The 26,096-nt window shown below is 44.7% G+C and overlaps 1 protein-coding gene across 3 annotated transcripts in view; it reads right to left on the bottom strand.

The window, feature by feature from the left end:
• nbas (NBAS subunit of NRZ tethering complex) overlaps positions 1–26,096 on the bottom strand; it is a 309,279-nt gene that overhangs the window by 70,287 nt on the left and 212,896 nt on the right. For all 3 annotated transcript variants that reach the window (XM_034161663.1, XM_034161660.1, XM_034161661.1), the window contains exons 46-49: positions 15,163–15,390; positions 8,000–8,202; positions 3,119–3,208; positions 1,896–2,079 (exon numbers count right to left, since the gene is read on the bottom strand). In XM_034161663.1, coding sequence (XP_034017554.1) covers positions 1,896–2,079; positions 3,119–3,208; positions 8,000–8,202; positions 15,163–15,390 — 705 coding nt within the window. The remainder of the gene's footprint in view (positions 1–1,895; positions 2,080–3,118; positions 3,209–7,999; positions 8,203–15,162; positions 15,391–26,096) is intronic.

Below are 26,096 nucleotides of genomic sequence, written 5' to 3'. Positions count from 1 at the left end.
TGGTTCCAAATACCCAAATTGGCTGTTTTTGGCATAAAAATGGCGGCCATTTCCAAAGGAACAAATCTATGGCAAATCTTTTCTGATGTGAAATATGTCAACTCATATTATGCCTTTGAAAAAAATTGAGGTTGAACTTGGGGTAAACTTGCGTGCAGTCTATAGTCAGATCAAAACAGTTTCAGTCTTTTGTTCATGGTAATGAGTCATTCACGTCATCAGGAGAGGCGTCAGTCCCATCATTAGGAGGGACAGCTACCCTGTCCTTAAGAGGGTGCTAACTAGAGCACAATAGGTGCTAATTAAAGCAACTGTTTAATCACTAGCCAATAGCAGTCTGCCTCTCGGTAGGAGGCGTCTGATTAGGTTTAAAACTCCAGTTTTTGTGGCTTCTGTTTGTTCTTCTCGACAAGGGTGAGACAGAAGTCAGACTACCAGAGCAAGAATTTTAGCTGAGGAAGCTTCTGCGATTTGAAACGTCCTTGCGTCAAGCAACCCAGTCCAGTTGAAGATTCAAGCTTCTCTACTATGGAAACCACCTGGACAACTGAGAGCCTTCACAGAAAAAAAGTTAGACAGTTTTTGAGAAAATTGCCTTAAAGTGCTCAGAATGGGTATTTTCAGCATAAAATGTCTGCCATTTCCAAATGAAAGAATCTACAAATATGATTTTTAAACATTTTTAAACAGAAACAATGTCAATGACCCATATTACAACCTTGCCAAATTAGAAATGAGTTATCACACTGTTTTTGAGATATCGCATTAAACGGACGATGGCACAATGCTATTGACTACGATGGACATTGTGCCACAACATAGGGTTAGCGGCCTATCTGCTGGTAACCAGGAAAAAAAAACAGTAATACAGTTAGCTGCTTACCCTATGCTCCTTTTGTTGTAGCCACGGAAATCTCCACTGAGTCCTTACAAGACAGTTGCAGATGAGAGAATCATTCAGTCAGACAGACCAGCTTGCAATGATTCAGTGGAACCCATTGCCAACAAATGGACTGGAAGCTAAGCTAAGCGGCTAACTGTATAATCAGTCCTCATTTCGCGAGGAAAGCATTCACACATTTACCTCTTCAGGGATCCCTCAAATCCAAACTACCGGACACTTTTAATGACATTTTATTGCCTTTTTAGCAAAAACAAGAAGTAGTTTAACACAAATGTTTTCAGCTTGCTCTGTACAATAACATTAATTAGCCAGTTAGCCTGCGGCAGTGTTTGCATTCTAAATCAATACTTCCAGCGATTAAATTCAGTTTTGGCCCGAGTGAAACGATGAATCCCAAAGCATCTAAAAACATAGCCCAGGCTGAAAAATGTCAACGCTCCCTTAATCAGTTCATCCACATTATATTGTGACCTTTTAATTTGGTGACTGACAAGATGATAGCATTAAAAGTTTTTAAATTATCTATAGACACCCAGACTTCTCCAAAACCTAGGAAAGACTCACATGGGCAATAGAAAAGAAAACTGTCATAGACTAATGGAGAAATATAGTTTCAGCTCCTTTACATTCAATTAACTCAAATCAACATTGAATTGTACTGAATGTGTCACACATTCCACAGTGGGATACTTATTCTGCCATTACTCCAGTCAATTAAATCATCACTCTCAATTTCTTGTAACGTTCTAAATTTTATGGCCCATCATTTGATGTTATGACATTGGACAAAAGAACATATTATCTGCGATCTGATTTGCGATGCCTGCTTCGGATCACGTGTTTGTATTCTTATTTTGTGAGTGCTTGAGGTTGAAGTCGACTCTTGAGTGATGCAATTAAACATTTTTTTTTTAAATCCCGACTCCTTCAGGAAGAGGCTGGTGAGTCAGTGCTGTGTGTGTGTGTGTGTGTGTGCGTGCGTGCACGTCACCTCTCGTTCTTTGAGAACTGCCTTCGTCCTGTAGAGAAGCAGAAGACGAACGTCGCTGTCTCGCAGCGTGAAGTTATTCTCCAGGATCTGCAACACGTCGATCCTAGGCCGCACGGGCAGCGATGCGTCGCCGCAGAATGGGCGGAGCCATTCCAGAAGGTCGTCTGAGGTCACTGCACAGTCACTGACGGGAAACAATAATCGTATGTGTGTGATATGATGTTTAATAACGGTCTGACGAATATAGTCCTATAAAGACAATTTAAGAAGTTACCATTTGACCTGCTGCTTAAACTATCAACAGAAGTGGAAATTTTTTATATATATATATTTTTTTTTGTATTTTTTTGTATTTTAAATGGCATAAACAAATTAAAATGTGTGAAATACCAAGTGTTCCAATGCTTTCGCATGGCACTGTATATATACTGGACAAACCCTCCGTTATTCAGTCAATTGATTATAGGTGTGTTGTGGGCGGAGCATGAGATAATAGTCCATGGGCCAATCAGATTTTCGGTACCACTTAAGGTGACTAAACGACACTTAGAATCCAGCCTCAGTATATCATGGCCTACACAAAAATGTATGATAGCCATCCCAGGGTGGTAGCTGTAGCCAGCTAGGGGTCAACAAAGAATTACACAGAGGTCAAAATGCAAAAATGCTCCAAACACGTTGAAAACTATATCACATTATTTGTCTGATCATAACAAATGCAAAAAAGTATAGTTTGGACCATCTATGACAGAATATTATGGAGTTATGGAGTAAAAACAAAATAAAAACATTAAGCAGCAGCTTGAATTAAGCAAAAAGTCTTTTTTTCTTGATACACTGCAACTGTCAATCACTTTGCTCTGTGCAAGTGTAAAGTATCGGCTCGGGACACTCAATAATAAATAACTCTGATTGAGGGAAAACAGCTGATTGGGTCATCCCAAGTAATGATGTATTGAAGTCAAATTTAGCATCTTTTCTGCATCAACTGTAAGGTTTTCTTCACCATCGTTTCCAAAACAAAGAGTCAACGAAAAGCAGTGAATACTGACATACAACAAATTCATTATAACGAGACAATTTTGGCTAGTACCTATTTCTAGGGTTGGATATTTGAGGTTAAAATGTAAGTTTTAGTTTCATAATGATGACTAATGTTAAAAGAAAGATGGAATAGAGATGCAGCAACAAAAATACGTGCCCATAATGTGTGTCCAACTTACCCACTCTGCACATTGTTGTGCACAGCGGTCACAATGGCTTCCAGGACCCTGAGGGGTTGTGGGTAATTTGTCAAGGTGTCCGACTCGCCACTGGAAAACAAATCGCATCGCCAGAATTTACTTACAGAATTCAATTCATTAAACTGATGAAGATGACGGTTTTAAAATCACCACAATGTCATGCAATAACAACTGAAGATTTGTTTTTTTTTTTCTCCAAATCAAAGGTTTTTCTTTTTTCCACAGACTGTTCATCAAAACCACATCTAGCAGTGGTTATGTCTGAAGCTAAGGTAGCCTTAAGGCACAACATAAAAAAAAAAGTTCAAACGTCACCACAGGTCCAACTTGGTGTTGAAACTGACAAGAGGAGATTATATCATGTTTTAATTATTAATGACTATTATTAACTTTCAGCATTGATATATTGGCCGTGTGGCATGTTTCTCTGTGCATGATCCAGCACACAGGTGCCTGAGTGTTAAGCACCCCTGGCTAAGGCAGATAGATGGTTATTTTAGAGACTAGCATGTTGTTCGTGGGGATCCATGGGCTCTAGATTGGGTAGTTTTTATAAAATAGGTGGCTGACATTTTTGAAGGGTGATAATAAATTATGCAATGTTTCTAGAATGTTTTTACCTGAAAGTGCAGGAAATTAAAATGAGAAAAATTTGTGAATAACTGTATTTATTTGGAAAATGTAGTTGATGTCATGTTTTACAACTGGCAAGGTTGAGATATTTTCTTTGTTCAGAGCTTGTCTGGTTACCAGGGACTGATTAATGGTGATATCAACGACCACTGCTCACTGTTGTTACCTAATATTCCCCATTTCTCCAAAAATATTAGTCCCATCAACTTTCCGTTTTCACGGCGTTCATCCTTGACCCAAAACACATAAACATACCAAACAGCAAGCATCAGCTCTCCCCAGTTTGTCCGTAATCGAAGTTAAACACGCACACACACACACACAGAGGACATTTGGCTTTTAATATATAGATGATGATTTACTGGCCCCTGCTGGACTGATGTGTGAGTCCAGAATTTAATTATTAACGTCCATTGTTGACTGTTGTAACCTAATATTGCTAATTTCTCAAAAAAATATTAGTCCTATCAACTTTCCTTTTTCACTGTTCATCCTTGACCCAAAATACATAAACATACCAAACGGTAAATGTCAGCTCTCCCCAGTTTGTCCGTGATTGAAGCCATACACAAGGAGGCCACTTGGCTTTTAATATATAGATGTGGGAATGAACTGGTTGGCTGCCTGGATGGTTGCCATCCAGGACCAATGGTGCTGTAGACGCGGCGAAACGTGGCACCAGCACACGCTCCCAGACGTGACTTGAACTGATCACTAATCTTAAATCCACCTGGTGGAGTGCAGCAGAGTAGAATATTCAAACAGGAAAACAGATCAAATTGAGGGTAAAGTCTCACATGTGCCTTCTGGCAAACTGAAGCTGAAATTTCACATCTTTACGCGGGGGAGTGCGTTTTGTAAGACCACTCTACAAGCACGTCCAGATTGTTTCATTGTGACTCCACTGTGGCAGTGTGCAGAGGCGACATCACCAAAACGTCTCTCACTGTCTAAATATTTATGGACCTGAATGTACATGCAAAGAGACACAACATACAAATCCAGATGCAAAACACAGAAAAACAACACTGCATTTTTCTTGGTTCCTTTTTTTTTTTTGGACCCTTTCACACGCACACAGGACAGATGTGACAGATACAAAAGACTGCCATTAGTGTGAGGCTCGGGCACGCCTGCTGCAGCAGAGCGAGCGCATCGAGAGAGCTCCGAAACAAGACTGGCTCGTTCGTACCTGCCAAACAGAGTGCTCCGAAGAAAGCCCTGCAACCGTGGCCGCGCGTGCATTAATGCACAAAAAGGATAATCATCTGCAGGTACAGCGAGCGATGTGTTCATGGAAAGCAAAGCCTCCCGGTGAATACATAAGGCCGAGCGTGCGTGCAATACGCGCGCAATGGGGGAGAGATGTGGAGGGGAACAGCTGCATCAGGTTGCATTAATTATTAGAAGATAATGAATCAGACTGGGGGCGAAGGGGGCGACAAAGAGCGTGGATTCTGGGAGATAAAGCGCACGCGTCTGCTCGGCTTTGTGTGTGCCTGTACGTGCGCGTAGGTTGTGCGCTTGTGCGTGCGTGCAGGTGCCATTTATCTGCACCATGCGCCATTGAGCAGCCAAAAAGAAAGAGGAAATGAGAGGGCAATATAATCCAGGTGATTGGTGCTCATTTATCAGGAAAACATTGGTCGAATCACAGATAATTAAAAGATTATTTTTTAAGCATCTGAAAATTTTTCATTCATGTGCCCATCTGCATTTAGTCCCCCCCCCATTATTTTTTTTATACTGCACGAATAAGCTACTGCTTTGGCCATGGGCAAAAGGGCACAAACAGGTCCAAAAATATTTGGACAGTGAATTTTCTTTTTCTTTTTTTCTTGGAATTTTGCCTCTGTGCACCGCAACAGACCTGAAATGAAATGACCAAAATGAATATGTCTGAATATGTCATGAAAGTGGTAGATCTCACAACCTGAGTGGCCATGCAAAAAGGAGCCGAGCGAGGGAAGCCACCAAGACGCTCAGTGAACTCAAAAGAAGGCTTTTGTGGGTGGAGAAATTGTACACTGTGCAACTTCTGATTGTTGCATGACCAGTTCTACAGCATCAGAATGAAGTTTTGTTGAGGATGATTTTCTTAAAACGAACAGGCTCAATTATACGTGGACTTCGTCAGAAGGTACATGTGAAACTCAAGCTGAGGTTTGATTAGTTGTACAGTTTTACAATTATTTTCTACTCCACTCCAACATGAACCTGTGAACGGGGATGCAAAAGGTAAATGTTGCACCATCACATTTCCCCACTAACATCCACAGAAGCCTACAATTATTACCCCCGCCAACGAAGTTGGGCGGAGGTTATCTTGTCACTCATGTTTATGCTTGTTTGTTTGTTTGTGAACAGTCTGGAGCCCACAATTTTTCATATATCATTATGAAATTTTTGCTTAAGATTCATATCCTGATTGGCAAGAACTGATTCAATTTTCATGGTCATAGCATCAGGAAAAATCTGGGAATACTGGAAAAATCCCTATCCTTTAACACTGAACAAATATTAAGAAATTCATAACTCTTTCAAAAAAGATCACATTTCTTTTCATATTTGGGAGCATTATGTAGGATGGTATCCTTTATCAACTGACAAAATTTGACCTGCATCTGATCCAAATTACAGATTTTGTGGACATTTAAATTTAACATAGAAAACCCAATTTAATGAATATTTTACATTATATCTTAAACAAACGCGCCCCAATCAGTCTCATATTTGAAAGTGAGGTGCAGACTGGCACTCTCTATCTCCTGACAAATTTTGATCCAGATCTGATCTGGATTGTGGATTTTGTGGACATTTGAATTTAGTATTGAAAAGCCCATTTGGTGCACATTTTGCATTACATCTCAATCAAAAGTGCCTCAGTCACTCTCATTTGTGACAATAAGGTGCAACCTGGCACGCTCAATGAGTAGACTAAGTATGATCTGCATCTGATTCGTATTGTGGATTTAGAGGGTATTTGATTTTAACATTGAAAAGCCCTTTTAATCTATATTTTGTATTATATTTGAGTTTATGAAAAGCCACTTTTAACAGGACTTTGACCTTGAAATTTGCCTGGCTGTAAAAGCGATATTTAATCTTTGTATCTACAATTAGATTAGGCTGCCCAATTGCTGATCACCTCTGAAAATGAAGGAAATGTATTTAAAAATAGCTGGAGCAGAGGCACAACTACAAAAATTGTGTCACTGTCCAACTACTTAAGGACCTGCCTGGAGCAGCTCTGCAGATATGTCTGAGTGAGTCATCCCTCCCTTTGCTTTAAGTGCAGGGAGCAGGAAGACACCAATAAAATCCCACGAGCCAAACTCCCACAGGGAGCTGCCGCACACTCGATTCACCGCATCAGCCATTTGTTTTGACAGTGTTTACACCCCTCAGACATACTCAGCCCAAAGTGGATGAATACACAGTATATTCTGTGATAACAGCCCAGAGAGATCAGACAGGAGGACGTGTGTTTTGGTGGCGTTGTCACACAGTACACTGGAAAATACGCCACAAAGTTGACTGGATATGGGTGAAATCTGGCTGTTTTATGCAATTTTATGTAAATATGTGTATTAACTGACAAAACCGGCGTAAACAACGTGAATGCACTTTTGACAAAGAGCAATTGTGAACAAAAAAGAGATGAAAATGACATGAAAAAGGGATTTACATGCACTACCCTGGCAATGTGATTTTCCTCCTCCCTGCATTCGATCTGTGGCGGGGTGGGGTGGGAGGGGCTTTAGAAGGGGAATACAAGCCTACAATGGCGCCATTTCCCAAATGCCATCACATAATTAGCCATTTTCCAAAAGAAAATGCAGGTATGACTAATAAACCGGCAAACGCAAAACGTGATCCTCTCCAACATTAACACCAGCCCAGCTGCAATGGGAGACATGAGGGTTTTTACTCCTGGAGCAAGGAATGCAATCTGAGCGAGATCACAAGGGAGAATCATTTGTCATGCCAAAATGTAACCATGCCGCTTTGGCATCGCTCTGGCGTTGGAGTCGTAAAAGAAATGCATTCTGTCATGACTTTAATCAGGCTCAAAATGAGCCTTTTCTCAAGTGTAACATTCCTTTTTCTGAAATTATCAGGTGCCAAATGTATCTTCTGCACAGCTGGGCAATAAGGAAGAGGCTTGACCACGCTGCCATCTGGCCGCGTTTTAGAAAAATGTGCAAACACGCACAGAGACCATACCTGAGCGCAGACACCACTCTCTCCACGGCATTGTGAAGCACAGCTTTAATGGACAGGCCGAGGGTTCCAACGGCCACGCGAAGCAGCTCCGCAATGCACCCCAGAGGTTGCCCGTCGGTTGCCATGGTGATGGCCAGCTCATGCACTTTTGATCTTTCCGATCGGGACAAATCATAAACTTGATAGTAATGCTGTAGCTGCTCCTGCAACACAGAGACACAAAATAAGAATTAGTTTGCTTTCGTAAACATGGACACAGGTTTTATTTAATTAAAAAAAAACAAAAAAACAATAAAGCTTTGCAGCATGCTCTTCAACTGTCAAATAGATTTAAGTTGCACTCAAAAAAATTTTAATCAATGTTAATTGCATGTACAGTTATAGGCATAACTTTACATACACATTGGCTAAAAATGTTCAAACTCAATTTCACTTGACGGCACATATTCCATTTTACAAACATAAGTTAGAATTCTTATTTCTGTGTAAAATTATTTTAAAATAGATACAACATATTTATTAGTACTATTATTGTTTAATATATATTAATTTGCATACACAAAGATGAATGAGAGACATAAAGCAACAGCGTGTAGGATTTAGTGTCACCTAGTGGTGAGGCTGCAGATTGCATTATGCCACAGCATGTGTACTGTGCAGCATTGTTGCGCAGGGAATTAGAACAGAGTGCATACTTGTGCAAAATGCACTATAATGCAATGATTAAAAAGCACTTTTTAATTGCATTATGTATTAACAGACAACAAATAATCAAGTGTTATGATCTGACACAAAATAAAAAATTAAAGTAAGGCTCAAGACATCCTTACTGTCAGATGAAAGGGCTGAGCTGCACAGAGGGAGTTTAGTGAGCTAAGCTTGTTTGTTTGTTTGTTGGGTGCAATGCTAGGAACAGGCATTTATCCAGAGACCAGCACCAGCCTGGACCTGCTCACCTTTCCTCCCCTTCTGCTCCTCCTTGCTTGTTTTTCTCAGTCCAAAAAAAAAAAAAAAAAAAGCTGAAAAAAAAAGCTGAAAAAAAAAATCTCACCCTGTAGAGTCAGATACATGTTTTTTGTCAGTATATGTGTCTGTGATTGCGCTGAGTGTGAAATAATCAGCATGTGCAACAGCCCAGTGGTGTCACCTCTAATGTTTATTGCTTGGAACCCAATCTATACAGCTAAATCACCTTATTATGAATTTTGCTTGGCGGCAGTGAGGCCGGCATTTAGATAAGATCGTCCAGTTTTCAAAGTCAACATCTGAAACCAGAAAGTCAACCTGGATATGTTCCACCTCAGCTGGTCTAACCGCAGTCTAGTGTATTCAGCCAATCCAAGAGCTGGCAAACATCAACCTCAGCTAATCACAGTGTATAATGAAGCCAGAGATCAGACCAACCTTTAGGGGTTTGAGATCATAATTTTTCAGATGGTTGTGAATGCTATATTCCATTTCTGCTACTACGTATCAATAAATCCTGCAGCTTTAACATGTCAACAGTCACACATGTTGACTACTATTTGCACCCTCTTGTAGTTATGGTGACTAACAATGCTGCGAGTGACTACATTCCTACCAAAACACTAAAATGTAAAATTGCAAAATCCTTTCAGAGTGGAGCGAGAATAAATTCCATATATTCTAGAAACATATGTTGACATTCAGAAAGGGTGTTACAGAACACCACGGTGCTACAGAGATGCATAGTGCTGGTTGGACAGCGTCAAACGAGATCCATGTTAAGCTTTCAGAGGAGACTAGAGACTCAATTTTTGAATTGGATTCAAACTGCGGTAGTTAAAGCCCAATCCCACAAATTCACCTGCTCTGCACTAGCGGATGTGCTGGTGTCTCAGACCGAATGGTCCCCCCACAAAACGGTCCCCCCGATGACGCGTTCACAGATTAACACCTCGTTTCTGCTTCAAACTGCACTCTAGTCATCATCATCTATTTCAGTGACAGATATCTGAAGCTTTTGTTCAACAATCAATTCCACATAAATTAAGCATTATTGCATCATTAAAGGCGGCGTAAGCAATCAGAGCTAAACAGCTAAACAAGCTGCTAGCTGATGCGTTCACTGCGCGTCGGTCATTTCGAAGCGTCAAGGAATTTTGCCTCGTTTCTGCTTAAAACTGCCTCATTTCTGCTTAAAACTGACTTTAGAGTGATTTAAGAGGTTTTACTTTATCATCTGATGGTTAATAATAACATTAATCCATTTGATTGCTTTGGATGAAGAGACTCTGTCTCAGACGTGCTGCTGTGGTCCGAAATGATGCATGCGCAGATGCAAAAGGGGGACCTATTTTTTTTTTAGGTGGACCGTTCGGTCTGCAACACCGGTTTCATAAAGCAGTCTAATCTTTTAGTCTACTAAGCTTATGCTACTAAGCTTATGTAGTCGACTAAGGTTAGTCGCCCAAAATATCTCCTAATCTCCATTTCACATCAAAGGCTAAACTTGTAGATTAGTCGTTTTATGCTAGTCAAAGATCTTCATGGTCATAGACGTGCTGCTGTGGTCCTAAACGATGCATGCGCAGACGCAAAAGGCGGATCGATTTTTAGGGGTGGACCGTTCAGTCTGTGACACCGGTTTAAGACGTGCCAGTTGAAGACGTACTGGTTTAAAATGGTTTCCGCTGAAACCCCCATCCTCCGAATGGTTTTGTGCTGACATTCCCACACACTCCGCCCGTGACTTAGTCTCTCCTCACAAACACAGCATCGCTTCTAACGGAAAAATGGCGTACTGCTTTATTTTCGGCTGTAATCACCGAAACGGTCGCGAAAAGTCCAGGTTTTTTCAGTTCCCAGTGGAGAAGGGAAGACGAGGCAAATGGGAGAGGTCGTGTCGATAAGTGTTAGCCTACACATCTAGCCAGAGTAGCCTGCGTTCTCTCACTGCACAACTGCCTCGACATGTTGGAGCTCCGGGTCATAAACAAACCGCAACACATGTCCACTTTCCACTGCACTGTCACTTTTTTGTCGTGCAATTTGCTCAAAAACTCAAAGAAAGTGCCATGTGTCTGCTGGGAAAAGATGAGAACTGTCCCCGGATGTAGAAAAATTGCATCATATGCGTCATAATTTACCCCTTTGGTGCCCGCCCTCACACGAGACAGCAGTGCCCAGTTATCTCCCCTTGAAGATGCTGGACCAGGATAATGTTCCTTCATGCACATCTTTATGTGGTATGCTAGCATTATGTGAAATTTCAATGAAATCCACCAATTGGTTTAGGAGGAGTTGAACTTACAAGCCTTATGGACTTAAGGACAGACAGAGGTACTTGGTGGTTCCTGTATAACCTTCCAAACATTTGTTTATGGGGGGGGTATAAAAATGGTCTATCAATTGCAGCAGATGTTCTTTAAATGACTGTTCTCCATCAAAATGAGCTGGGTACTTATCTTCCTGCAGCTGTGCTTTGGGCACTGACCCTTACTTTAAAAAATGCCGCACTGTACCATATACAGTCTGCGGTCTGTAATTTCCTTCTGTCATTGCAGGTCAAGATGCATGTGGTGGATTTTTCTATGATTATTCCCAGCAGCTGCTCACGTACACTTGATAAATGGCCGCGGTAAAACCAAACGGAGCCTACAGAGCTCTATCTATCGATCTTCCTTTACCTAGCTGCCCTTTCCTGGTTCCATTATCCTTTTTATCTACCTCCAAAGATACAATCACATCCCACACCGGTGCAAGGGAAGTTTGATTACAGAGATTACAGTGTGTTTATGTCCTCATTAGTTTAGCCTTTAGCTCTGAGTTCTATTTTGTAATGATCATACTTAGAAAGTCTTCACGCATTTAAGTGCAGATTTGAAAACGCGTGTGTGGTGGTCAGACACTACCAGGTTTCATCGGTATCTTGTGGTCGCATAGCAACAATCTTCTCACAAAGCCATTACCTCCTATACCTCTACCCCCACAACCATTTTGCATACGAACAAACAGGAAGGTGACAGCTGGGTGAGTAGGTTTGACTTTGTTTTAATGAGATACTGCCTGGTGTATATGTTGTCCGTGCGGGGCTTATTGCAAACAACAGCCAACAGATTTACATTATTATACCTGTGACAGGTCCCAGTGAGGCCGAGAGCACTTAGCTGAGCAGAACCACTTTGGAAACATTCAACACACAGGGATGTACACAATCACAGACACAATCAAATGTGATTTCTAAATAGGTTAAAAAAATGGAAGAGAAGTGTGCAAAGGTGTATTTACATGTCTTGAAGACAAGAAATTTCACTGGATGACAGGAAGTGTGACACTCATGCAAAGGAGTCATGCCTTTTTGGGGCCTAAGGGGAAAGCTTCTAGTTTTGGTTAGGGGTAGGATAGCGTGATGGTTTTTGGAAGCTTTAGTAAAAGTTACCGCAATGCATTTTCACCCAACCCTAACTCCTAGTCCTGTTAAATGATGCAATCACAGAAGAGTCAATCCTTGCATGGGGTCTACACGGGAGTTCCTCATCAATTTAAGATCATTTAAGACATGACTGTTATGAATAATTGCAAGTTTTGGCCCTTCGACTGAAAGCTTGTGGGTGCTAGCAAACTGAGCCCAGAGGCCTATCACAAGTGGCTACTAGCTGTTGTGGGCCAACAGCAACTTTCAATTTCAATTTATTTTCATTTATATAGCGCCAAATCACAACAGAGTTGCCTCAAAGCGCTTCACACAGGTAAGGTCTAACCTTACCAACCCCCAGAGTAACCGTGGTAAGGAAAAACTCCCTCTGAGGAAGAAACCTCAAGCAGACCAGACTCAAAGGGATGACCCTCTGCTTGGGCCATGCTATAAACATAAATTACAGAACAATTCACAGAACAATTCACGGACGAATATACAAGAAATGCTATTGGCGCACAGGACAGGAGGATCGCCAACACGAATACAACTCCCATCTCTGGATGGAGCTGCACCTTAAACAGAGAGAAAAAACAGAATTAGGCATCAGAAAGACAAAAAAATACTGTATAATGTGCCAGCATTAAACAACAAGAAAAACAGAGAAATACTAAGGTGATCGCTGGCCACTACTGTGGCAACTGTCCTTTATGAACATTTTACACTAAATATGTGAGATAATATGGCTTGTTGTGCAGTTAATTGTGCTAATAGGCCATCCAAGAAGTCTGTGCTCCAGTATTTCCGTCAACTAATGTTTCTGTCTTATTAATTTGGATGTTAGCACTATTAGCAGCTATTGGTAGGTTGATGATATTAGTTCCACTGTAGGGCCACAGTTACTGAGGCAATAAACCAGTTATAATTTTGAATACCCACACCCAAGACACATATCATGAAACCAACCGCCAAGCCCACAAAAATATGTGTTAATAAAACAGCCAAATCAAGGTTAATGTGCTGGCTTTAGCTTGTTTTGGTAACTAAGCTATGGTTTTCTCCTTGGTAATTCCATTTTTGGAGAAACTGATTGCCTACGTTACTGGATTTTTTTTTTGTAATTGTTTTTTGTGATATCCCAACAGTAAAGAATCCTTTTAAAATTTCAAAATTCATGCCCAGGCCAGGGTCAAGCTGATCTTGGACAAGATTCAAGCCATGATGACACCCTACCTTGTGTAAAAAGTTTAAAATGAATCACAAACATTTGCCTTTTTATTTATTTATTTTTTTTACAAGGACCAGTGCCCTCCAGTGGCAACAAGCGTTCACAAGCAACTTTCTAGACCTCTTTTACTTTAAGATTCAAGACTCAAGATTTCATGATTGTCACTTCACTTTGTGAAAGGTACAAAGTGGAATGAAATTTCATTGCCACTGTTTCCACGCAAAAACAATGATAAGTAAAAATAAAACAGCAAACATACCGAAAAACAGATAATAATAATAATAATAATGTCTGACTGAGGGCTGAAGGGAGACCAGTCTGTAGTTGGGATGTGTGGGGTCTGCAATGATTTTTGTGAATTTTGACAGGTAGGGGCTGTGGACAATGTCCTTGATGGGAGTAAGGGGAGTGCCAATGACCTTCTCAGTGGCTCTCACCACTCTCTACAGGGGCTTACGATCCATGGCAATGCAGCTCTCATGCCAGATGCACTGTGTTAGGATGGGCTCAACAGTGCCCCTGTAGAAAGTGGTGGGGATATAAGGGGGAAGGAGAGCTCTCGTTAGCCATTTGAAGAAGTGCAGTCGCTGGTGGGCTTTCTTGGTCAGGGAGGATGTGTGCCGGGTCCAGGTCAAGTCCTCAGAGATGTGAAGCCCCCAGAAACTTGGCGCTCTGGACGATCTCTACAGCAGTCCCTCTTATGGAGAGGGGTGTGCGGCTGGGCGGGTTCCTCTTGAAATCAACAATGGCCTCCTTTGTCTTGTCAATATTCAGGTCTAGGTTGTTCTCAGTGCACCAGCCCACCAGATGTTCCACCTCCTCTCTGTACGCCAGTTGCTCATTGTCCTGAATTAGACCCACCACAATTTTACTTTGGTCTTTTCCAGGTTTTACTTTTATTTTACTTTGCTTGTTCAATGATGCCAACATGCCCCAAGATTGAAGGGTTACTGGTCCTAATCTGTAGATCAGAACCAAAAATAACAGAGCTGACTATGCAGGAATTAGTTTAAAGATACTTCTACAATTTTTGCTGCCCCACTCATTTACTTACTCCGTGAATCCTACAGTTAATAACAGGGGTTAAAAAAAATCTCTCTCTTAGCAATAATGAACATAAAAATCTGTACAAATTCAGCTCAGACTAAAATCTTGATGATCTTGAAGACTATGGAAAATTCACCGTGTAGGAATTATCACTGGTTTTAGAGGGTAAAGTGCGGAAAACAAAACCTTGCTTCAAGTCTCCTGAAGTGATTTCACACAAAACTAGAGAATAAACTCCTGACGATAGTATGGTAATTGTCTTTAAAACTACAGCGCTCAATTTTCAAACTTTTTTGTTTTTTTGAAGGCCAGGCTCACCGTCGCTTAATGCGTCGTATGCTGGAGCGCTATCACAAAGCACAAAAGCAAATGATCTGGATGTCTGTGTTCAATGTTAATTAGCGTAGGAGTTAAGCAGGCAAATCCCCCCGGCTCTTACCAGATCATTTACCGCACATTTTACACAAAGAGGTTTTTCTCACATGACAGATGTTGGCAGATGTGGCCTACCTGCTGGCTGTCTTTAAGCGACACAATGAAGGGATGGCTCAGAGTGTCCAGGTGGGCCTGTGATTGCTGCAGGTGCACCACCGCCTCATCAAAAGTCATCCCTGCCGACTCCGCCGCTCCTCCCTGCTCTGTGTTACCGCTGGCTCCTCTCTTTTTGCTCCTCTCGCTGAGTTGGTGAAGTGCTTTGGCTGCTCGTTTTATCACCTCCGACCTCACCTGAGTGCTCAGCTGGAGACGGGGGGAAAAAAAAAAAAAGAAGATGAGGGTGAGGAACAGGATATGGAAGACAAATTGGGGAAGCAGCCGGCGGGTGGCGGAGGATGACTGTCAGACAGCTGTGCAGGTTATACGCATTAATTTCCGACTTCACATGGTGGAGAGAGGCGGCTATAATCCTGCACCAACATACATTCAGGAGTTTGAGTAGAGTGCGAGCACGTGTGTAGACTGCAAGCATGTGCGTGCGTGTCTGTGCGAAATCCTAGCTGCCACCCTGGTGAAATTGATTCTGCTCAGTGAGAGCAGGTTAACCATTCATGAGGAGAACAGAAGGGCCTTTGGCTCTAGCAGGTTTTACACTGTTGCATGGAAGCACTAACAAGACGCATGCGCACACACAGACACACACACACACACACACACACAGAATGAAATATGTCAAACAGTTGCTTAAAATTTCTCTACTCAGACACATGCCACTCATACGGCTGCATGAGCAATACACCTCAACTCTGACTGACACCACTTATTTCTGCCCGAAGTTAAGAAAAAAAAAAAAAAAATGGGACTGGTACAAAAATACTGTAATTTGTTCTTAGATGTCTTCATTAAACCAGCATAGGAATGTGTGACGATCACACGTGGAGGATCTAAGACAGAGGTCTCAAACCGGTTCCAGAAAGGGCCGAGATGTGCAGGCTTTCTGTGCAACCACCCACTCCAGCAGATGATTTCACTGATTAAGATCACGTTGAGCAGGTGAAATCAGTTAATCAGTGAAATCACCTACTGGAGTGGGTGGTTGCACAGAAAGCCTGCACCCTCTCGGCCCTTTCTGGAACCGGTTTGAGACCTCTGATCTAAGAAGTGGGTTTTTTTTTTTTGCAAGTGCCGAAACCCCAATGAGGATCAGCAGCTGCTGTGGATGGATCATAAAGTCAAGTGGACACAAAAGTGGTGCAGGTGCACTCTATGAAATGTGACTGAAGTGACGCACACTGGAAATATCAAAGGTTGCTATTTTAAAAAATGGACTCTGTGAATGGTACATCATCTTAATTTTGATGTGAAATCATTTGCAAGAGCCAGCGTTATTTGTGTTAAAAAGGACCTTTAATTAGAATGTGGTTACCATGGTAACAACGGAAAAAAAAATTCCCACTGCTCAGATTTCAGTAATCTCTGGGTTTACATAGGAGATTTTGGACTTAAATTACTCAAAAACCCCAAGTTTCTATCTGATCTTGTTGGTTGAGAATAAACTCTCACTGTATCTCAGTAACCACGTTTCTAGACCCCTCAAACAAATAAAAGCAATATACATTAAAAACCCAGACCTTTGATCCTGGCAAAAGCGCCTCTTTATTTTTTAGTAATGGATCAGCAAGTACATATATCAGAAAAAAAATAATTATTTGTTAAAAAATGTCTCTTGAAGAAGAAAAACCCAATAAAAGTCACCCCAGTGTATAAGTCACACATTTTTTTCTGTATTATTATCTCATTAATTTGGGAATTTTGTGCATTGCTGTAGTGTACTTTTTATTATTGGCATGTATTCTTTTATTATTAGTTTATTTTGTTTAGTGCTTTGATTTCTGAGAAAGTCCTACATAAACAGTCATTATAGCTATTACAATTATTATTCATAACCACTGGGTGATTTTTCAGTATCCGAGAGCTCTTGGCAAAATTCTACTGTAGCCAAAATAATGGTAAGTGTCCACCAGGTGGAGATATTGCTCCAATTCAAGAACCTTGAATACAGGCTGCTGTGGGACAGGACAAAGAACCTGTTGGGAAAGTGTAGGAACACGGACCCACAACAGGGGGCGCAAATGAACGGACAATGGAGTAAGTCAAAATAACAAAGCTTTACTGTTGTGAATGTGCACAACAAATACAACCAATCACAGCAATGGACAACAGTCAATTCACAAAAGTGTCGTGTGGGCAGGCTCGAAGATAGGAGACGCCTCTCCAAGGTAAGACCGGAACCACACGGCTTCCTCCGCCACAGGACCCCGGGAATACTGGAGCCGCCAAGTCCCGAACTCCCAGGTGGCCACTGCCTCCGCGTGTCGGACCTGGTACTGCTGGCGAGGAACAAAGGACAGTTAGATGGGGGCGCGTTTGCACCCAGGACTCCGAACAGCAGGGAAGTTACCTCCACCTCTCGTTGGAACAGTAATCCACAAACTAGCTCAATCCAAAAAGATACACTCCGTAGCTTCGATACGTTACCTCTCTGGTAGAAACGATATCTCGGCAATGAGGTGGAGGTGCCGTCCTGCTGATATACCCCACAGATGATTGCCGTCAGCTGTCTCAGGTGATGGGTGACAGCTGTCACCGTAGCTGCTCACGTGAGGCGGCGGCGCCCTCTGGTGGTGGTGGGCCAGCAGTACCTCCTCTTCAGCAGCCCACACAACAGGACCCCCCCCTCAACGGGCGCCTCCTGGCGCCCGACCGGGCTTGTCCGGGTGGCGACGGTAGAAGTCGGCCAGGAGGGCCGGGTCCAGGATGAAGCTCTTCTTCACCCAGGAGCGTTCTTCGGGACCGTACCCCTCCCAGTCCACCAGATATTGAAAGCCCCGGCCCATCCGTCGGACGTCCAACAACCGGCGCACTGTCCAAGCCGGCTCGCCATCGATGAGCCGGGCAGGAGGTGGTGCCGGACCGGGTGTACAGAGGGGCGAGGTGTGATGGGGCTTGAGCTTTGACACATGAAATACTGGATGGATCCGCAGTGAGGCTGGAAGCCGAAGCCTCACTGCGGCGGGATTGATGACCTTGAGAATTTTAAACGGTCCTATGTATCTGTCCTGCAGTTTTGGGGAGGCCACTTGTAGCGGGATGTCCTTTGTGGACAACCACACTTCCTGCCCGGGGCGATACGTAGGGGCCGGGGTCCGCCGCCGGTCTGCATGGGTCTTCGCCCTCATCCGGGCCTTCAACAAAGCAGAACGGGCGGCACGCCACACCCGACGGCACTTCCGCAGGTGGGCCTGGACCGAGGGCACACCGACCTCTCCCTCAACCACCAGGAACAATGGGGGCTGATACCCCAAACACACCTCAAAGGGGGAGAGGCCGGTGGCTGATGACACTTGACTGTTGTGGGCGTACTCGATCCAGGCCAGATGAGTACTCCAGGCCGCCGGGTGCGCGGCTGTCACACAACGCAGTGTTTGCTCCATTTCTTGATTGGCCCGCTCTGCTTGCCCGTTGGTCTGGGGGTGATACCCGGACGAGAGACTGACCGAGGCCCCCAGTTCCCGGCAAAAGCTCCTCCAGACATGCGAGGAGAACTGGGGACCGCGATCAGAGACGATGTCTGATGGTATCCCATGCAGGCGGACGACATGGTGGACCAGGAGGTCCGCTGTCTCCTGGGCCGTTGGGAGCTTCGGGAGGGCCACGAAGTGGGCCGCCTTGGAGAATCGGTCCACTATCGTGAGGATCACGGTGTTTCCCTGGGACGGCGGGAGGCCCGTGACAAAATCCAGGCCGATGTGGGACCAGGGGCGATGAGGCACGGGCAGCGGCTGTAGCAGTCCCGGAGCCTTGCGATGGTCGGCCTTGCCCCTGGCGCAGGTGGTACAGGCCTGGATATAGTCCCGGACGTCGGCCTCCAGGGACGCCCACCAGAAGCGCTGCCGGACAACTGCCACGGTTCTTCGAACCCCTGGATGACAGGAGAGCTTAGAGCCGTGACAGAAGTCCAGGACTGCAGCCCTTGCCTCTGGTGGGACGTAAAGTCTGTTCTTTGGTCCAGTCCCGGGGTCCGGGCTTCGTGCCAGGGCCTCCCGGACGGTTCTCTCTACGTCCCAGGTGAGGGTGGCCACGATAGTGGACTCCGGGATGATGGGTTCCGGTGGATCCGACAACTCCGCTTTGACCTCGTCTTCGTGTACCCGGGACAAGGCATCCGATTTCTGGTTCTTGGTCCCGGGCCGGTAGGTGATGCGGAAGTCAAAACGGCCGAAGAACAGTGACCAGCGGGCTTGCCTGGGATTCAGCCGCTTGGCGGTCCTGATATACTCCAGGTTCCGGTGGTCAGTGAAAACCGTGAATGGCACGGACGTTCCCTCCAACAGGTGTCTCCACTCTTCAAGAGCCTCTTTCACCGCAAGGAGTTCTCGGTTGCCGACGTCATAGTTCCGTTCAGCCGGGGTCAACCTGCGGGAAAAATAGGCACACGGATGAAGGACCTTATCGGTCTTCCCACTCTGGGACAGCACAGCTCCTATCCCTGAGTCCGAGGCGTCCACTTCAACCACTAACTGGCGACTAGGATCGGGCTGCACCAGAACGGGTGCAGACGAGAAGCGCTGTTTCAACTCCTTGAACGCGGCCTTGCAACGATCCGACCAGGTGAAGGGGACTTTTGGTGAGGTCAGGGCTGTCAGGAGGCTAACAACCTGACTGTAGCCCTTAATGAACCTCCTGTAGAAATTCGCAAAGCCGAGGAACTGTTGCAGCTTCCTACGGCTTGTGGGTTGGGGCCAGTCTCTCACCGCTGCAACCTTGGCCGGATCAGGTGCGACGGAGTTGGGGGAGATGATAAACCCCAGGAAGGACAAAGAGGTGCGGTGAAACTCACACTTCTCGCCCTTAACAAACAGCCGGTTCTCCAATAACCGCTGCAGGACCTGACGTACATGCCGGACATGAGTCTCAGGATCCGGAGAAAAGATGAGTATATCGTCTAGATATACGAAGACGAACCGGTGCAGGAAGTCCCGCAATACGTCGTTAACCAAGGCTTGGAACGTCGCGGGGGCGTTTGTGAGGCCGAACGGCATGACCAGGTACTCAAAGTGACCTAAGGGGGTGTTGAATGCCGTCTTCCACTCGTCTCCCTTCCGGATCCGAACCAGATGATACGCGTTTCTAAGATCAAGCTTGGTAAAAATCTTGGCTCCATGCAGGGGCGTGAACACCGAATCCAACAGGGGTAACGGGTATCGGTTGCGAACCGTGATTTCGTTCAGCCCCCTATAATCGATGCATGGACGAAGTCCGCCATCTTTTTTACCCACAAAAAAGAAACCTGCGCCCATCGGGGAGGTGGAATTTCGGATCAACCCGGCAGCTAACGAGTCCCGGATGTAGGTCTCCATTGATTCGCGCTCAGGCCGTGAGAGGTTGTACAGTCTACTGGACGGGAACCCACTGCCTGGAACCAAATCGATGGCACAATCGTACGGACGGTGGGGGGGGAGTGTGAGCGCCAGATCCTTGCTGAACACGTCGACAAGGTCGTGGTACTCCACCGGCACCGTCCCCAGATTGGGCGGGACTCTGACCTCCTCCTTAGCTTGGGAGCCGGGAGGAACCGAGGAACCTAGACACACCCGATGGCAGGTCTCGCTCCACTGAACCACTACCCCGGACGGTCAATCAATCCGGGGATTGTGCTTCAACATCCAGGGAAAGCCTAAAACCACACGGGAAGTGGCCTGAGTCACAAAAAACTCGATCACCTCCCGGTGGTTTCCTGACACCACCAGCGTTACAGGTGGTGTCTTATGTGTGATCGGAGGGAGCAGGGAGCCATCTAGCGCTCGAACCTGCACAGGCGAGGTAAGCGCCACCAGAGGGAGCCCTATCTCCCTGGCCCATCTGCAGTCCAACAGATTCCCCTCAGAGCCCGTGTCCACCAGTGCAGGGGCCTTCAGGGTTAAATCCTCATACAGGATCGTGACTGGGAGTCGTGTAGCAATGTGGGTGTGTCCCACGTGAATGTCTCGGCCCACCCCTAGCCCAGTTTCTAGGGGCGGGCGTTGGTGTTGTAACCGCTCGGGGCAGTCTCTCACATGGTGCTCTAGTGCACCACAAACAAAACAAGCTCCATGGGCCCGTCTCCTCTGTGCAGCTGGTGCCCTAAATGTTGCCCTACTCGTGTCCATAGCTTCGTCAGCAGGGGGAGCTGTGGCCCCACGGAGCGCAGGGGCCGTGGAGCGTGGGGAAGGCGGAGCGCGGTCGGAACCGGAAGGGAGAGGGACGGCGCGTGCCCGGCAACGCCCTTCGTCTCGTTCCCGCCGACGTTCTTCTAACCGGTTGTCCAACCGTATGACAAGATCGATAAGCCCGTCTAAATCCCGCGGTTCGTCCTTAGCCACCAGGTGCTCCTTGAGAACCAAAGACAGTCCGTTTACAAAGGCGGCGCGGAGGGCAGCGTTATTCCAGCCGGATCTCGCAGCCGCGATGCGGAAGTCGACTGCATAAACAGCTGCGCCGGTCGCGTACATAACGGGACGCTGTGCGAAGACGAGCGAACACTGCATCAGAAAATCCGCGCACGTCTCCACACAGCCTCCGTACGGCTCTGGAGGGCTTATGTATGCTTCCGGGGAAGGAGGGAGAGGTCGTTGAACAACCAGTGGAACGTCAACGTTACGCACAGGATCTACGGGAGGGAGAGCCGCAGCGGCGCCCGGAGGGCGCGCTTCCACCTGCGCGGCGAGAGCCTCCACCCTGCGGTTCAGGAGGACGTTCTGCTCGGTCATGAAATCCAACCGAGTCGTGAAAGCGGTGAGGATCCGCTGCAACTCACCGATTACCCCTCCCGCGGACGCCTGCGCGTCCTGTTCTTCCATTGGCCGTTCAACAGCCGGTTGACGCCCCTCGGGATCCATGACGAGGTGGCCGAGATATCCTGTTGGGAAAGTGTAGGAACACGGACCCACAACAGGGGGCGCAAATGAACGGACAATGGAGTAAGTCAAAATAACAAAGCTTTACTGTTGTGAATGTGCACAACGAATACAACCAATCACAGCAATGGACAACAGTCAATTCACAAAAGTGTCGTGTGGGCAGGCTCGAAGATAGGAGACGCCTCTCCAAGGTAAGACCGGAACCACACGGCTTCCTCCGCCACAGGACCCCGGGAATACTGGAGCCGCCAAGTCCCGAACTCCCAGGTGGCCACTGCCTCCGCGTGTCGGACCTGGTACTGCTGGCGAGGAACAAAGGACAGTTAGATGGGGGCGCGTTTGCACCCAGGACTCCGAACAGCAGGGAAGTTACCTCCACCTCTCGTTGGAACAGTAATCCACAAACTAGCTCAATCCAAAAAGATACACTCCGTAGCTTCGATACGTTACCTCTCTGGTAGAAACGATATCTCGGCAATGAGGTGGAGGTGCCGTCCTGCTGATATACCCCACAGATGATTGCCGTCAGCTGTCTCAGGTGATGGGTGACAGCTGTCACCGTAGCTGCTCACGTGAGGTGGCGGCGCCCTCTGGTGGTGGTGGGCCAGCAGTACCTCCTCTTCAGCAGCCCACACAACAGAACCTGTTGCTTATATTAGTAGATAAGTTGCATTGGAGTTTAAGTCGCAGGACCTCTCAAATGAATAGGAAAAAAAAAAAAAAAAAAAAAAAAAAGAGACATACTCTGGAAAATACCTTATTTGAATACCACACTTTCAGTATATGGTGATGCCATGCAGGTAAATAGGAAAATAGTTTTATATGTTTGGAATAATTTCACACCAAAAATCAAGACTAACAAAAAAACAGTCAAACAATCTGCCTCATTTTGATTTGTTCAGGAGACACACCAATTGGGATTCAAAGCCAATTAAAACTAAATTAGGGAAATACTAACCTTAACCTACATCACTCAGCCAAGTCTCAAATTTCCCATGGTTTTAGCTAGGTATAATCTACAGATGCAAGCTTAATCACGACATACAAAGACCTTCTGAAGTTCTCGCAAACAGTAGAATTCAGAGATTCTGCCCCCTGGTGGCTAAATTAGATTTGAAATCCACTCAGTGTGAATATGTTCGTGGTTTTAGTGAGGTTATCTTGTGTCTCAAGTTTCACACTGATATAGGAAGTCTTTCTTGAGATATCATGTACACAAAGTTTAAGAAACCCCAGCCCTCTGGAGGCCACAACTGGGATTAAAATGTTCCCAATATGTAAATTTGACAAAGGTCTTATTGAGGTGACCTTATGTCCCATGTTTCACCTTGATACATGATGTCTTTGTCAAGAGACCCCAACCACATAAACCACAAAGACACGCGCACACACAGACAGACAGATGGACAAACATGGATGTAAGTTCTGATGACCAGAAAACAAAATAATGCTGAAATTGTGATTCTCATAGCACAATCTGAAATAAAACTGTACATATAATAATGACACGATTCAAACTTGATGTGTTAAACGTTGAATATCCAGTTAAAATAAGCACATCCATCGCTGTGCTTTATGGCTCTTCCTTCTGCAAAAGCAGATGTTGGCCTTTGTGCATGCCATTACGAAGGCCTTAAGCAAAGTTTGACAACAGGCTGGACATTCAGCACAGAAGGAGATCAATACGTCAGAGGAGGAAAAATGAAGCACACTGTTTCTTGTCAAAAAACCCATCCAGAAAGAAGAAAAATGTGTCGCCGCTTTCCATTTCACCCCTCAGTCATGTGGGAAATAAATCAATCCGTTGTGGGTGGCCATGGGTGTGTGTGAAAGGTCAGGTGCTTTTCTAATAGGACGAAGCGTCAAAGTTGTTTTTAAAGATGAAAAAATAGATAAGAATGATAATGACTGGAGCTGCGGTGGGATCATCACAAAGTGTTTACATATTTCAGCCTTTGACGGCAGGTAGGTGGATAGGATGACTTCAGTTTTGGCTTGATGTTGATAACTCAAGTGTTTTCAACATGTATGCAATTATATCAATGTCCTTACTCAAGGTCATTTCAGGGTCAAGGTGAAAACAAAAAGGTCAGGCAGAAAACTACATACCTTCCCCATCCTTTGGTACCATATCATTTTTACCCGATGGTCATATTTTGGACATCAGGTATTGCCAAGGCCTTGCATCCATCTGTCTGTCTGTGCTCAGCATAACTCCAGTCCTATTACTGCCAGGGTCTTCAAATTCACAGAGACCATTCTTGGGACACAGGCCTCAGACACTTTCAAAGATGGCTAACCATGACCTATTTTAACAGGTTAAAAGGTCACATTCTGTTTCCTATTGTTATGCTCATACAACCGACCGCATAACTCCAGTCCTATTACTGCCAGGGTCTTTAAATTCACAGAGACTATTCTTGGGATACAGACCTTGGCCAAGTTCAAAGATGGCTATCCTTGAGCTATTTTAAGAGGTCAAAAGGTCACATTCTAGTTAGTATTTTTATGCTCATATGGCCGAGGGTATTTTAGCATTGCGTTATATTTGTATTTGTTGCCACCTTGGAGGAGTCACATTAATACAACCCACTAGCCCTCAAAATCAAATATCTCAATGTCCCAAGTCAAGGTCATTTTGAAGGCCAAAGTCAAAATGATATGTGAGGTACAAAACTACAGACCACCCCCGATCTGTATTTTACCAGATTGCATTCAGATGGTGTAGCCATCTGGTAGGTGCTCATGACATGACAGATGGATGGATGGGCCCCCTATAAGAAACGCTATCATGTTGTAAGTTTCCAAAACAAAAGAGCATATATGTAATTATTAAAGTGATTAAACATTGGTTACAACGATGCATCAGATCGAAACGAAAACCAAGTTTGTTTTGCTTATGTACACCGCATACGTGTCTGCCACCTGCTGGCCGTGTCGCGGGGAATAATCATATCATCACACGTGTGATGGATAATACCTAACACGCGTGGTTGACATTACATGCTGCTTGAAATTAGATTTGCTGCCAGTTTCTTACATTTCCACAGTAGAGGTCTGGTGGCCACTGGGGCCACTGCTGCCAGCTGAATAGCACAGTGGGAAGCATTGCCTGCTGGGAATTGGAGTTTAACTGGCTTTGAAGAAGAGGAGGATGAATTAGTTCTCTCAGAGTCACAGGGAAATAGAGAGCACATATGAGCAAATGAAAGAAAAGGGAAAAAAATACCCCCAGGAAAGGGGAGATGGCATTATGCCAATAATAATAAAATAAAATTAAAAAATGTACCTCTACCAATACAGTGAGCTGAGGCTATTTAATTTCTCTGCAGGACCATTTTTCAAAGCGTAGTCATTATATGGGTGATATTTTTTGTGCAGTTTTATAATTCACTGAATAAATCATGCAACTTCCAGTGTGGCTGTGGACAAAATTATATATTTATAACTCAGAACAGGCTTCCCCAAAAACTGCGCTGGAGGCATTGAGACAATGGGTGAGATGATAGAGGCAAGTGTACGGAATGGAGGAACATCACAGCGCAATTTAGGAAATCCTCATAAGGCTTTCCATTAAGGCAATATTAATTATAACTGGGTGGGCAATTCAAACCAAATACTTTATGTACTGTAATTACCACTTGACTGTGTAACATCTGCTACCTCTACATTAACAGAAGCCTACTTCATGGGCTGGCGTCTCCTCGTGTATCTGTCATGCAAAAATTTAGGGCTGAAATGAGTCTTCGAGGAGTGAAAGTAAGCAGAGCGATAAAATTCCTCAAGGCAAATTTTCTGCCTTGAAGGTTCCTTTCATGTCTGGCGTGCACAGGCGATATTTGGAGACATATCTATGTTTGGACTGTGGAATTAAAACACACCCCCAGAAGCTTCACTCATATCCAATTGCTTATCCAAGATTGGGTTGTGAGCCCCCAGAGGCTTGAAGAAGAATATATAGATTGTGCGAAAATAATCCTGAGATCAGTTGCGCACTTGTGTGCATTTTCTACATTCTTTTTGTTATTGTTGTCAAAATGTGCTTTAATA

The sequence above is a fragment of the Thalassophryne amazonica genome, chromosome 21 (assembly GCF_902500255.1).
Source record: "Thalassophryne amazonica chromosome 21, fThaAma1.1, whole genome shotgun sequence".
Taxonomy (NCBI): Eukaryota; Metazoa; Chordata; class Actinopteri; order Batrachoidiformes; family Batrachoididae; genus Thalassophryne; species Thalassophryne amazonica.
This window is presented reverse-complemented; position numbering and strand designations above follow the sequence as displayed.